We start from the raw sequence: 13,858 nt of genomic DNA, 5'->3' as shown, positions 1-13,858 counted from the left end.
GCGGAGAGAAGGAGGGAACAACGCAGGCAGGCCAGACTACTCAGGAAGAGAGTCCCTCTCCATAAGGCACACCTGAGGACTGAGACTTAAGGAGACGCTGTGGAGAGGGGCATTTTTCGGGAACAAATGCTGAATTATTGGAGGTTTGTGTGCCATCGCCAACATTGGAAACAACTCTCTGATCTCTTGTTCTATGTTGTGATTTCTACTTGTAAACCCAAACTTGATTTGGTGTTCCAAACTTCAGTTTGAATGTTGGCTTCTCTTCTGAAATTTCTCAGGCAAGCTCGTATTTCCACAGACTCATTAGATTTTGATGTAGGTTCCTTTCTTTGTTATCTACTTGGCCTTGAGTAAATTGCTGTTCTAATCTAAAAACTCTGACTTGCAGTCAGAGGCTGCTGAAGGTTGTGTGTGTGTGTGTGTGTGTGTGTGTGTGTGTGTGTGTGTGTGTGTGTTCTTCTGAGTCTTGCCAGAAACGTGGGAGCATTTGGAGGAACATTTGGAGCAATAAAGGGGTAGTTTGAACTGCCAGCTGACTGTATTGCCTCTGTGCCATGCCCTGGGTCATCTCACCTAGAAATCACAGGACTGTAGAGTAGGAAGCAAAAAAATTCAGCAACCCTACATCTTAGAAGTAAAGCCACGGGCAAACCATCTGTTATTTCCAAAATAGTTACATGAACGTGTCCATGTGGTTGCCAGAAGTCAAGCCTCAACTCATGGGTGACATTTTTTTTATAACTCCTGAAGATGGAATTAATAACATCTTTCAAATGTTAGCACTGCAACTTCATATTTTACTTGTGCATTTGCAATGGAGTACATAACTGTAGAGGGAATTATATGGCAATAAAAATTCAATAGTTATTTGGGCAGATCATAAATAAATACTTCTAAGCAGCGTTGAAGAAAGTCCACTGCAATAGTGGAATTTCGTCTTCCTTTGCTCTTACTTGCAACCTTGTCCTCCAGTTTACTTGGCTGTGCTCCCAGTTCTTACGAAGATGTTTGAAAGGCACATAGCAGAGCCACAGAAGAAAAATATGGTCAGTTCTGCTAAATAAAATTGTCTCCAAAAAATCATGATTTTGAAAAATTGTATGAAAATGTCAGCAATTTCCAAAACTGGTCTCTTGTATGGAGAATAAAAAGACCAACATGCTTTATTGAATATATTGTTAATTTTGTATTTTGGCTTATGTTCAAAATTACAGCAAAAATAGAGATTAAGGCAAAAAAAAGGAGAGGATACCTCACATTTAAACCTCACATTGCTTTGGATGCTGCTTAGTGAAAATGATCAAGCTTTTAAATAAATTTTAAAAGGGAATTTAAGGTCACATCCAACCAGGAATAGAAAATTTCATGGAATATGAGAAGCGGCTCTAAGATTGGGCCATTACATTCAGTATTGACTTACTATGAACCTCCAAGTTAGGAATCCACCTGGAGATATCAGAACCTAAAATTGTGAAATGATGATGTAATAAGTGATGTCCCAAGATGCTTTTTTCATGAGGCAACTGGACTTCCTTGTTTTTTATTTGACGACATTTCACTTCTCATCCAAGAAGCTTCTTCAGCTCTGACTGGATGGTGGGCAATGGAAAGATTTATACTCCTTGCAGACAGCTGTTCATTTGCATCCTTTTAGCGAGTTGCTAATGCTACCTGGAGGCTTATCCGTGTCCTCAGGGTTACCTGAGTGGTGCAAATGTGTGTTGAAAGGACTGTATTGTAGACTGAAGATAGATGCTGTTGTTACAAAGCTGTGAGCCATGTGAAGATCTGTATATTGGGGAAACAAAAAGGGGCGTTGTCTTACCTGAACGCCTTTTCTCAGCATGATGATGGAGAATCCACGGATGGGTTGTCTTAATCTATCTGCTCCAATTGGACCAAGTCTGAAATTGGTAACGCCCCCTCTGTGCCAAGTGCACCCCAGTTTTAGACTAAGGCGATACCCAGACTTTAGTCCGACGCGTCTGAACAAATGGGAACCAGGCCAACTGACCTAATGGGAGGGAGTGGATTCTCCATCATCATGCTGAGAAAAGGCGTTCAGGTAAGACAACGCCCCTTTCTCCAGCATGATTGGATGGAGAACCCACGGATGGGACATACCAAAGCCCTGTGTCCCTAGGGTGGGAAATTAGATTGGGCCTGGGTCCCATCCAATGTTAATGCGTGTTCTAGTACCTTGCGGCCGAATGAAGCCGTAGAGGATGCGTATACATCCATCTTGTAGTGACGGACAAAGGAGGAGGGCGATGCCCATGTTGCTGCCCTACAAACTTCCTCTATGGATGCCTGGGTAGACCAGGCTGCTGTAGTGGCTGCGCCCCTGGTGGAATGGGCCGTGATATGGCTGGGAGCTTGAAGTGACTGAGTCTGGTATGCCAGAGAAATACAAGCTCTAATCCACCTGCCTATAGTGGGCGAGGAAACCTTTTGTCCTAACGACGATGGGTGAAATGACACAAACAGAGCCTCAGTCTTGCGGAAAGATGAGGTTCTCTGTATATAACAATATAAGGCCCTGCGAACATCCAATCTGTTCCACTGAGCCTCTGTGTTATTAGATGGGTTCGGACAGAAGTCCGGCAAAACTATGTCCTGGGACCTATGATATAAGGAGTTAACCTTGGGCACAAAGGAGGGATCTAACCTGAGAGTAACCCTGTCCTTATGGAAAATACACAGGTCCTTTCTTACTGATAGGGCAGCCAGCTCAGAGATCCTTCTGGCTGAAGTTATGGCAACCAGAAATGCCACCTTCATTGATAAATGTTTGAGCAAACAATTGTCAATAGGCTCAAAGGGTGGTGAGACGAGAGCCTGTAGAACCTGATGAAGGTCCCAGGAGGGATATCTATGTACCGTTGGTGGTCTGGCATTGTTAGCTCCCTTTAGGAAGGAGCGTATCATAGGGTGTTGTGTTAAGGGCTCCTTGCCATAGGAAATAACCGTGGCAAGTGCTGCTACCTGCCTACGGATGGTACTTGTGGAAAGACCTTTGTCCAGACCATCCATCAGGAACTCCAGGATAACTGGCACTGCAGCCTGTAAGGGTTCAATATTGTGTGCTAAACACCAATTACAGAAGCTCTTCCACGTGGCATCGTATATTCTATTCGTCGAGGGTCGCCTGGATTGCTGGATCATGGCTATGACCCTTGACGAATATGAGTCTAGGCCTAAGGCCTGCCTCTCAAGTGCCAGACGGTTAACTGGAGCCATTGAGGGTCTGGATGATGCAACTCCCCCTGAATGAGGGAGATCCGATTGGCTGGAATCCTCCATGGAGCCGATGCGGAGAGCTCCATCAGGTCGGCGAACCAAGGTCGTCTCGGCCAATGTGGGGCGACCAGGAGAACCTCTGCTTGTTCGCCAAGGATTTTCCTGATCGTGGCCGGTAGGAGAGGTAGTGGAGGAAAGGCATAGAGCAGTTCCCTGGGCCAGGGACTGCGGAGTGCATCTGTTCCTTCCGCTGATGGGGACGGGAACCTGGAAAGGAATCTGGGAAGCTGTGAGTTGGCTGGGGAGGCAAACAGATCTAGGGATGGGGAACCAAACCTGTCCACGATTTCCCTGAAGATCTCCGGATTCAGCTGACATTCGGAATGGTCCACGGTGGCTCTGCTCAGTGAGTCCGCCTGTTGGTTGGCCACTCTGGATATGTGCTCCGCCCTGATGGAGGCAAGATTCAGTTCCGCCCAAGACCCCAGCAATCTGGCCTCTCGCATGAGAGGCTTGGACCTCGTTCCCCCCTGTCTGTTGATATGGGCCTTGGCTGTGATGTTGTCGGTTAAGACCAGGACGTGCTGGCCTTGTACTAAGCTGCTGAATCTCTTTAGGGCCATGGCTCTTAGTTCCAGCCAGTTTATGTTGTTCTTTAGATCCTGCTTGGACCACTGACCCTGGGCCCAGTGTGTGTGGAGGTGTGCCCCCCACCCAAACAGGCTTGCGTCTGTGGTGACGGTGATCCTGTCCGGTTCTTTGAATTCTGCTCCCCGTGACAGTGCCGGAGAGTCCCACCAACGAAGGGAGTTCAACACCGCCTGTGGAACTCGGACCTTCTGGTGGGATGTGCTGGTATGAAGTCTCTGAAATGGAAGGAGAAGCCACTGTAATTCCCTGGCATGGAGACGTGCCCATGGCACAATTTGCACGCAGGACACCATCTTCCCTAGTAGCTGTGAAAGGGATGCCAATGTGACTACTCTGTCCCTTCGGATCCGACGTACAAGAGTCTGGATAGAGTTCCGTCGGTCCTGAGATAGGTAGACCGTGCAGTTGTCTGTGTCTATAACTGCCCCCAAATGGAGGAGCCGAGTTGTTGGTATAGTATGACTTTTCTGGAAGTTCACAGAAAAACCGTGCTCCTGTAAAACCTTAATGGCTAGGGCGAGGTCTGCTTGGGCACTTTGCCATGATGATGACTGAATTAGAATGTCATCTAAATAACATTGAATCCTGATGGGAATTAGTCTAAGGTGGGCTGCGATCACTGCCAGTACCTTTGTAAATACTCTCGGTGCAGATGAGAGGCCAAATGGAAGGGCTCTGTACTGGTAATGGCGTCGGGCATAACTAAATCTGAGGAATTTGCGGTGTCCAGGAAAAATGGGAATGTGCAAATATGCCTCAGTCAGGTCTATGGAGGTAAGAAAGTCACCTTGCCTGACGCTAGCCAGGATTGATTGAAGTGATTGCATCTTAAATTTCTTATACCTCAGGTAGAGGTTTAGACCTTTTAAGTTCAAGATCGCCCTCCAGCCCCCTGAAGCTTTGGAAATGACGAAGAGGTCTGAGTAAAACCCTCGCCCTTCTTGTTCCTTTGGAACTGGTTCAATTGCTTGTATTTGCAATAAATGAGCTATTGCTTCTGACATAAGTTCAGCTCTGGTCCTGTTCGTTGAAATAGGGGAAGAGCGGAACCTGTCGGGTGGATGGGAATAAAACTCTAATCGTAGACCTTGGGAGACGGTGTCTAACACCCATGCATCCGTAGTAGTGGCCGCCCAAATGTTGGAATAGAGGGCCAGCCGGCCTCCTATGGGAGGTGAGGCTGCAGACTCACTTGCCTCGCTTGAAGGAGCGGCTCCCTGTGCCCCGAAAGGACCGTTTAGTCTGGAACTGTGGTCTGCCTCTGTATGCTGAACGATCTTGTTGTCGTTCCTGCCTCTGAAAGGAGGGGCGAGAGGCCTGGGCCCAATCCCAGGATGGCGCTGGCCGAAAGGGCTGCCTTCTGTAGTTACTCTGCGACAAGTTCCCCCAGCGCCTATCTCCCCTCCTTGATGTATTGACCAGGATCTTGCGTTTATCCTTACCTTCGGTTAGGTATGGCTCTAGCACCTTACCAAAGAGTTGTCCACCTGTGTAAGGCTTGGAGGCCAGACGCCACTTGGCCTTGGTGTCTGCTCGCCAGTTCCTGAGCCAGAGGAGTCTTCGTGCTGAAATGTCTGCCGCGATGGTCCGGGCAGTGTATCTGGCCGTGTGTAAGGAGGCATCGGCCAGATACTGGGACGTGGACACCAACTTACCCAGATTCTGGTGGACTCTGAGCTGGTCTGGAGGGATCATGTCCTGGAGCTCCCGTAGCCACAGGACCGAAGCCCTGGCAAAGAAGGCCATGGAGGTTGCCGCCCTCGTTGCCCAGGCTGACGCTTGGTGGGCTCTGCGTAGGGCAGACTCGATCTTCTTGTCCTCTGCTCTTAGTGCCTCATTTATGTCCCCAGGAATATTGGACTTGGGAAACAACGAGTTCAAGGGTTCATCAATTTCGGGTATCTCCAAAAGGGAGGTCAGGGAAGGAGCGACGTTGAACAATTGTCTTTCTACTGCCCCAGGGCTCAAGGGGGACCCTAGGTTCTCCCATTGCTTCTGGACCATCTTTAGGAAAAGGGGAGGGCAGGGAATATGATTCTGTGAGACAGAGGGTTCAGTGTAAATGGCATGGGGACCTTGGGATGTTGGTGGGGTCTCCTATTGTTGAGTGAGGTTAGCAGTAGTACAGGCTTTGAGTAAGAGAGAATTAAAAAAGGAATGGTCAAAGAGACCAACAGGAGGGGTGGGTTCGGATGGGGCGATGCCCTCGTCCTCAGACAAGATCAGGTCAGGTTGTTCAGCTCCCGTAGACTCCAGGTCTGATGTGGGGCCATCCGTCCAGTCTGGAGATTGTGAGTGATGTGCGGTCTGGGAGGGTGGCTGTGGAGTGTTGGAGGCCATAAATTGAGCCACAGCCTGGGCTATCATGGACTGGAGCAAGTTTGGGTTCAGGGCCTGGTTCTCAGGGAGGCGAAGCCCTGCTGCAGTGGGTGTAAATGTGGCCTGGGGCCCTGAGGTGTCCTGACCAGTCATACCCCTCCCTGAGGTCACCGCTATGCTTGAGTCTGACTCGGCAATTCCTCGGGGGGGAGACCAAGCCCCTGGGGCCGAGGCACTATGTGAAGAAAGGGGCTCAAATATAGACCTCCCCCTTGTGCCTGCCAAATCTGGGGATACCGTTCTCGGTCCTTGGCCCCCTTCCTCTCTCTGTGGCTCCCTGCTTAGTCGGGCTCGCTTGGTGGTGCTCTTTCCACTTGCCTCTGATTGGCGACTTCTCTTGACCGACTCGCTGCCTCTCTCCGCCATGACGGTTGCTCTGGTCTCAACCTTGGCAAAACGCCCCCTCAGCGTTGTAGTTCACCAAGGGAGTCTACAGAGATAATTCAGCCCTAGAGGGGAAGGGCAGGGAACTGATGTGGGCACCCCGATCACTCAGGATCGATCAGGCCCTCCCCGGTCGGAGCTGCTCTCTGAAGCGTTGGCCACCGATGATCGAATGCTGCCTTCAGAAGAAGATTCCAGGCAGCCTGAACTCCGGCCACAGCCCAAAAGGCCTCCAGTGGCTTTAGCCACGCACAAAATGGCCGACGATGAATTTAGCAACAATTAAAATGGCCGCCGGGGCCTCAGCCCCACTCAAATTGGGCGCTGAGGCCTCAGCCACAAACAAAATGGCCACCGAGGCTTCAGCCTCACTCAAAATGGCCGCCGAGGGCTTCAGCCACAAACAAAATGGCCGCCGAGGCTGCAGCCTCACTCAAAATGGCCGCCGAAGGCTTCAGCCACAAACAAAATGGCCGCCGAGGCTTCAGCCCCACTCAAAATGGCCGCCGAGGGCTTCAGCCACAAACAAAATGGCCGCCGAGGCTTCAGCCCCACTCAAAATGGCCACCCGTGACTTTCGCCACTCCCAAAATGGCCGCCGGAGGTAATTCAAAATGGCGGCCGCCAATTTGGCGCCTTAAAAAGGCCCAGAAAACAAACGGCCGTTGGAACGAGGCCTTGAGGCCCGGGTTGTGAGCTGCGACGAGCCCTCGTTCGGGTGAATCGCCTGGGCTCCTAAGCAGCTGGTGGCATGCAATTAGGTCGGCTGAGCTCCGAAAATTGGGTCGCGCCCAATTCCTCACCTGTTGCTGCCGGCTGTGAACGAGGGACCTGGGAAGGCTCCCTGCCGGCCTGGCGAGGCTCGACGATCGTTGCGGAGCCCTCAGTGCGATCGGCAATGCCTCCGACGATCAGCTGGCAGTCGGAGGATCGCAAGGCAGCTCCGGAAAAAAACGAGTGATTTTGAAGGTTAGAATTGCTGTCCCTAACTGATTGAAACGAACAAGGGGAAACTTCCCCCCCCAGGGGGAGGGGGTGCGGGTCTGTCAGCCTAAATAGGCTTCAGACTGGTCTAATTGATCCTTTTTCCTAGCTAATAATCGATTCAATTCAACAATAAAAAACAATTAATACTAATAGCCTGAGCTAGACAATTAAATGGAATCTAACAGTCTTCTGCTCCAGGAGCGAAGACAAAACGCGTCTTAGAGCAAATAGGACTAAGTCTAAAACTGGGGTGCACTTGGCACAGAGGGGGCGTTACCAATTTCAGACTTAGTCCAATTGGACCAGATAGATTAAGACAACCCATCCGTGGGTTCTCCATCCAATCATGCTGGAGAACAACAAATTCATAAATGTATAGCACAACATAGGAGAACAAACCCATCAGGACCAGATACAGCAGTCCATCTGCATTTAAAAGACAAAGGCCACTCTTTTAAAGACAGCAAAGTTCATATTTTGGACAGAGAGGACCACTGGTTTGAAAGAGGGTCAAAGTGGCCATCTATGTCAAAACTGAACAGCCCTCTCTCAATAGAGGGGGAGGGATACAACATCATTTATCTCCAGTCTACAACACAGTCCTTTCAACAGTTGCAAGAATGCTCCACACACATTTGCACCACTCAGGTGACCCTGAGGACACAGATAAGCCTCTAGGTAGCATTAACAACTCATTAAAAGAATTAAAATGAACAGCTGTCTGCAAGGAGTATAAATTTTTTCCATTCCCCACCATCCAGTCAGAGCTGAAGAAGCTTCTTGGATGAGAAGTGAAACGTCTTCAAAGAAAAAAAACAAGAAAGTCCAGTTGCCTCGTGAAAAAAGCATCTTTGGGATAACTATGACCTGGATGACTGAGAATCTTCATAGACATAATAAGTAATGTGTTTTGAGAAAAGGCTATAAATGTGAAGGAAATTCTAAGGGTCACTGTCATGTCACATTTTTCCTTTACCTAGCTTTGAATTCAAGGATGCATCTCCATTTGATGGATCACCTAACCATGTAGGCTTAAATCATCACATGCTCATAGCCATGTTATAAATCTTGCTTTCAAGTCCTATTTGCATGAGTAGAAATGCAGCCCTGCTTTGAAGTTCTGGCATGAATTCATCCATTCCCTCTTCTGTGCATGGTTTTTGTTGCAGCTGACCAGAGAGTTTTTTACCAAGGAACTGAAAAAGCATTATCAGGGGAACAATGAATCAGATGTCTTTTCTTCCACCTGGAACTCAGTCATGATCACAGTAAGTACTTGATTGTTTAATGCATCCTGATATGGATTTTTTTTTTTAAAATCTTAATTACCGAGCAGAGTCAAGACTGGCTCATGCTTGCCTGGTACCAGGAAATCCCAGGATTGTAGACTAGACTATATTGGGAAATCCTGCCTACCCCGCCCCCCCCCCAAAAAAAAATCAATGGCAAGCAACTTAGGAAGTTTTGCCAAGAAAACCATAGACATGAGATTACTAGGAGCGGGACTTGACTCAAAGGTAAACAATTGCCACTCATTTTATATAAAACAGTGGCTGGCAGTTGTACAAAAGAATAAAAACACAATTAATTTTGACAGAATAGGTAAGAAAAGCAAAAGAGGGAAAAAAGTAGAAGGCTCATCATCCTAGCAGTATAAATGCTTCTATTCAGATTCTATAGGATTTTCACTCTGGGAATTAAGATTTTAAGATTATAGAGCCGTGGTGGCGCAGTGGTTAGAATGTAGTATTGCAGGCTAATTCTGCCAACAGCCAGCAGTTCGATTCTGACCAGCTCAAGGTTGACTCAGCCTTCCATCCTTCTGAGGTCAATAAAATGAGGACCCAGATATGCCCATTCTGTAAACGCCTTAGAGAAAGCGGTAAAGCACTTTGAATCAGCATATAAGTCTAAGTTCTATTGATATTACAGCACTAGAATACAATTTTGCATCTCTGTGTTCAGAAATTAAACGGTGAGACTTTCTTCCAATTAGGTGTGAGTAGCCCAAAGAGAAGTCTTTCTAATGTGCCAAGTGTTCTAACCATAAGAGAATGGCAGAAAAAGTGAGCAGGTGACAACTGCAAATTTCTACCCTTTTCTTGACACCATTTATAGGCCTGGCACTCAAACGACCAACTGTTTGTCTTTATCTATTGGCTGGGCTGCATTCCTCTAGTTTGGGGATCTGCAAGGTATAAGTTTGAGGCACCTCCTGCTTCTTAGCAATGGAAGCCTTTTTTCAACATAAGTAAAGCAAAAACTGAAAGCAAGTCTGCCAGATATTGAAGGAGCAAAATAAATCTCTGTGGGATATGTGTGTGAAAGACCAGCAACAATGTTTTTTCCCAAGTAGCTTTTCTAGTGCCCATTTTGTTCTCTGTTCATTGCAAAACAAAACAAAACAAAAAATTAATTGTGCCGGGCTGCTTAAATTCTGATATTTAAGTTGTTCTATACGCTGCTGATTTAGTTAATTTTCAGGCAGATATCACCATTAAGGAACTCATGCCTTATTTTATGGAAATGATCTCATTTGGCACCACCAGAGGATCAAAGGCAGCAATTTGAAAATGTTCTCATTAAGTTCTAATGAAGGTTGTTATTGCTGTTGCTTTAATTGTGTCACTCCTCTGGGAAATTGCTGGGTCTTAACATATGCAAGTCCATATGTAATGCTATGTCGGAATTTTTATATTACATTTTCTCGAACAAGCACAGAAACCTGGTTCATTCTTAATACAAAGCCATCATGGATGGGTTCATATAATGACAAAAATAAACAAACCATGTTACAACTAGTGCAAAAGAGATTGTGATATTGAAAATATAATTTTTTATATTATAGCATTAAAGAAACTGAACACTTGCTTAGTTTACACAATAGTTTTATGTTTCATAAACACAGAAAATAGCCAGCTGTTCTATTGGAAGCTAATCCAAAGTCCCAGGCTTTTCACACTCTCTTGATTTGCTTATTTATAACTGAGGATTTCAACAAATGCCGAAACTGAGGTCATATCCATGATGACTAGAAACATATTTGTTTTGTTTTATTTTTTTTAAATAAAATTGTAATGTTTAGGAAGGAGTAGAAATTTACATCAAGTATCAAATGATATCCCCAGTTTATACATTCAGAAACCCTATTTGGGTTCTTATTGCATGTCTTCAGATTTCCTAGAAACCAACCTAATTCTGCCACAAACACATTAACCCTTTGATCACCTTTCACACGTGCTAGTTTGGCTGCTGTGGTGTCAATGGCCCAGAAGATTTTGAGGCACCCTCTCATTCCATTCTTCTGGATTCCCATCCTGCTGTTCCTGAAGCTTGTTGTAAACGGGAGCTGCAGTCTCGCGATGGAGCATTCATCAATAAAGAAGAATGTTTGAAAGGAAAGGAAGTCTATCAGAACCAACAGGTAAAGAAAGGACCAAAATACTTATAAATAATTTAGACAGAGGGATAAAAGTGTGATGCAAAAGTTCCTGCCTTCATAGGATTCTTACCTGAATGATTGAAGACTGTACTCTTTCTTTGGGTAAACTTTCTTTTTTTCTTTTTGTACAATTAGAATAAAATAATGAAAAAGAAAAAAAATAATATGAACAAAAATCAGGGTTTTGTTAAGTTCAAGTGTAGAAGAAGATGTTATTTTGTTCTCTTGCAAAGCTCTTATGACATTTACATTTGCAAGAAACATCATCTAGCATAAACATATTTATTTATTTATTCAAGTTCTATAGCCTCATATCTCAATCAATAACTTACAATTAAAAAAAAATATATGTTCATTCTGCTAGATTGAGTTGGATGGGTAGAGACTGTTGGGAAAAGATGATCCCTTAGGTAACCCATCCCAAGCCATGTAGAGCTTTAAAGGCGATAATCAGCACCTTGAAATGCACCTGGAAACACACACCAGTAACCAATGCAGCTCACACAGAAGACATGCTATGAGTGCTGTATATCTGGCACCATTTACTACCGATGCAGCCATATTCTGCACCAGTTGATTGTCTCCAAATTCTCTTCAGGGTCAGCCTCATGTACAGCTTGTTGCGGTTGTTAAATTTTGGGAATTGTTAACTAATATTCAAAAAGGACCACGCAAGCACAGGCATAGAGCACGTCTGCAGAATAGTGGAAAATGAACCAAAGAATCTTGCAATAGTGCTTCTACTCAGAAAGCTTACATGAACAGCTTAAGCATCACAGAGATATTATAGCCTGTCTTCTGATCTAAATTTGTTTCAAAATATAAAACAAGTTGATTAACCTTAGAAGTCCAATTTCCTGACTTACTTGTGGTGAAAAACTAAACTGTCAAATTCTGCTCCCTGTAGCTTCTGCCTATTCAATAACGCTGAGTAAGTCAGGCCTGCCTCAGTTCATTTAGGGACCATCTTTGATAGGGCATAACACATTGTGCCTTCCCAGTTGCAACCCTCTTTTCTCTGGAATAGTTTAACTCCTGCAATCAAATCAGCCTCAACCCTGTTGCATTTTAGAAAAGCTTATAAAAAGGAGGAAAGGAGCTGGGATTTGCTGAGAGCCCCGGTCTTGAATTGTAGAGGAATATTTATTCTTCCTGAATGGATATATTTTTCTTTGTAATATTATAAAAATGTGATTATAATTATTAGATTAGGATTTTATATTTTTATATTGGTTGTCCCAAAGATGCATTTTCATGAATCAACTGTACTTGACTAAACTAGTAGATCAGCAAAACGCAGTGGACGTAGTATACTTAGATTTCAGTAAGGCATTTGACAAAGTAGACCACAACCTACTAATTGGCAAACTAGAAAAAGGTGGAATAGACAACAGCACCACCAGATGGATCTGTAGCTGGCTGACAAACCGTACTCAGTGAGTAGTCCTCAATGGCAATACATCCACATGGAGAAAAGTAAACAGTGGGGTACCACAAGGTTCCATCTTAGGCCTAGTACTCTTCAATATCTTCACTAATGACTTAGATGAAGGAATTGAAGGGGAACTCATCAAATTTGCAGATGACACCAAGCTGTCAGGAGTAGCCAACACACCAGAAGACAAAATCAGGATCCAAAAGGATCTTGACAAACTCGACCAATGGGTCCTATCCAACAAAATGAGTTTCAATGTGGAAAAAAAGTCTTACACTTAAGCAGGAAAAACCAAAGGCACAAATACAGATTGGGTGAGACTTGGCTTAAAAACAGTAACTGTGAGAGGGACCTTGGAGTCCTAGTGGACGATCACTTGACTATGAGCCAGCAGTGAGCAGCAGCAATCAAAAAAGCTAATACAGTCTTGGGTTGTATAAACAGAGGCATAGAATGAAGATAACGTAAGTACTAGTACCACTTTACAAAACCCTAGTAAGACCACACCTGGAATATTGCAGCCAATTTTGGTCACCATATCACAAAAAAAGATGTTGAGACTCTAGAAAGAGTACAGAGAAGAGCAACAATGATTAGGGACTGGAGGCTAAAACATATAAGGAACGGTTGTTGGAATTGGGTATGTCTAGTTTAATGAAGAGAAGGATGAGGGGGAACATGATAGCAGTGTTCCAATATCTCAGGGGCTGCCACAAAGAAGAGGGAGTCAAGCTACTTTCCAAAGCGCCTGAAGGCAGGACAAGAAGCAACATGTGGAAACTAATCAAGGAGAGAAGCAACCTAACCAGTGGAACAAACTGCCTCCAGAAGCAGTGAATGCTCCAACACTGGAAGTTTTTAAGAAGAGACTGGACAGCCATTTGTCTGAAATGGTATAGGGTTTCCTGCCTGAGCAGGAGGTTGGACTAGATGACCTCCAAGGTCCCTTCCAACTTTATTATTATTATTATTACTAACTAAGATGATCAATGATCAAAGGCCTGGACGCTAAAACATACAAAGAACAGCTGAGGGACTTGGGTTTGGATAGTCTAAAGAAAAGAAGAAATAGAGACATAACAGCAGTATTCCAGTATCTGAGGGGCTGCCACAAGGCAGAAGGGGTTAAGTTGTTCACAGAGCACCAGAGGGAAGGATAAGAAATAATGATTGGAAACTAATCAAGGAGAGAAGCAACCTGGAATTAAGGAGAAACTTTCTGACAGTGAGGACAATCAACCAGTGGAACAGGTTACCCCCAGAAATCGTGGGTGCTCCATCACTGGAGATTTTTAAGAAGAGACTAGACAATCACCTGTCCAAGATTGTGTAGGTTC

At 45.2% G+C, this 13,858-nt stretch overlaps 1 protein-coding gene across 1 annotated transcript in view; it reads left to right on the top strand.

Moving 5' to 3' along the window:
• TSPAN18 (tetraspanin 18) overlaps positions 1-13,858 on the top strand; it is a 215,645-nt gene that overhangs the window by 189,358 nt on the left and 12,429 nt on the right. Inside the window, exons 7-8 of the mRNA XM_039358972.1 lie at positions 8,814-8,912; positions 10,889-11,068. Of these exons, the coding sequence (XP_039214906.1) occupies positions 8,814-8,912; positions 10,889-11,068 (279 nt within the window). The remainder of the gene's footprint in view (positions 1-8,813; positions 8,913-10,888; positions 11,069-13,858) is intronic.

This window comes from Crotalus tigris, unplaced genomic scaffold, assembly GCF_016545835.1.
Source record: "Crotalus tigris isolate CLP2741 ecotype Arizona unplaced genomic scaffold, ASM1654583v1 scf7180000017576.4783729, whole genome shotgun sequence".
Classification (NCBI taxonomy): Eukaryota; Metazoa; Chordata; class Lepidosauria; order Squamata; family Viperidae; genus Crotalus; species Crotalus tigris.
This window is presented reverse-complemented; position numbering and strand designations above follow the sequence as displayed.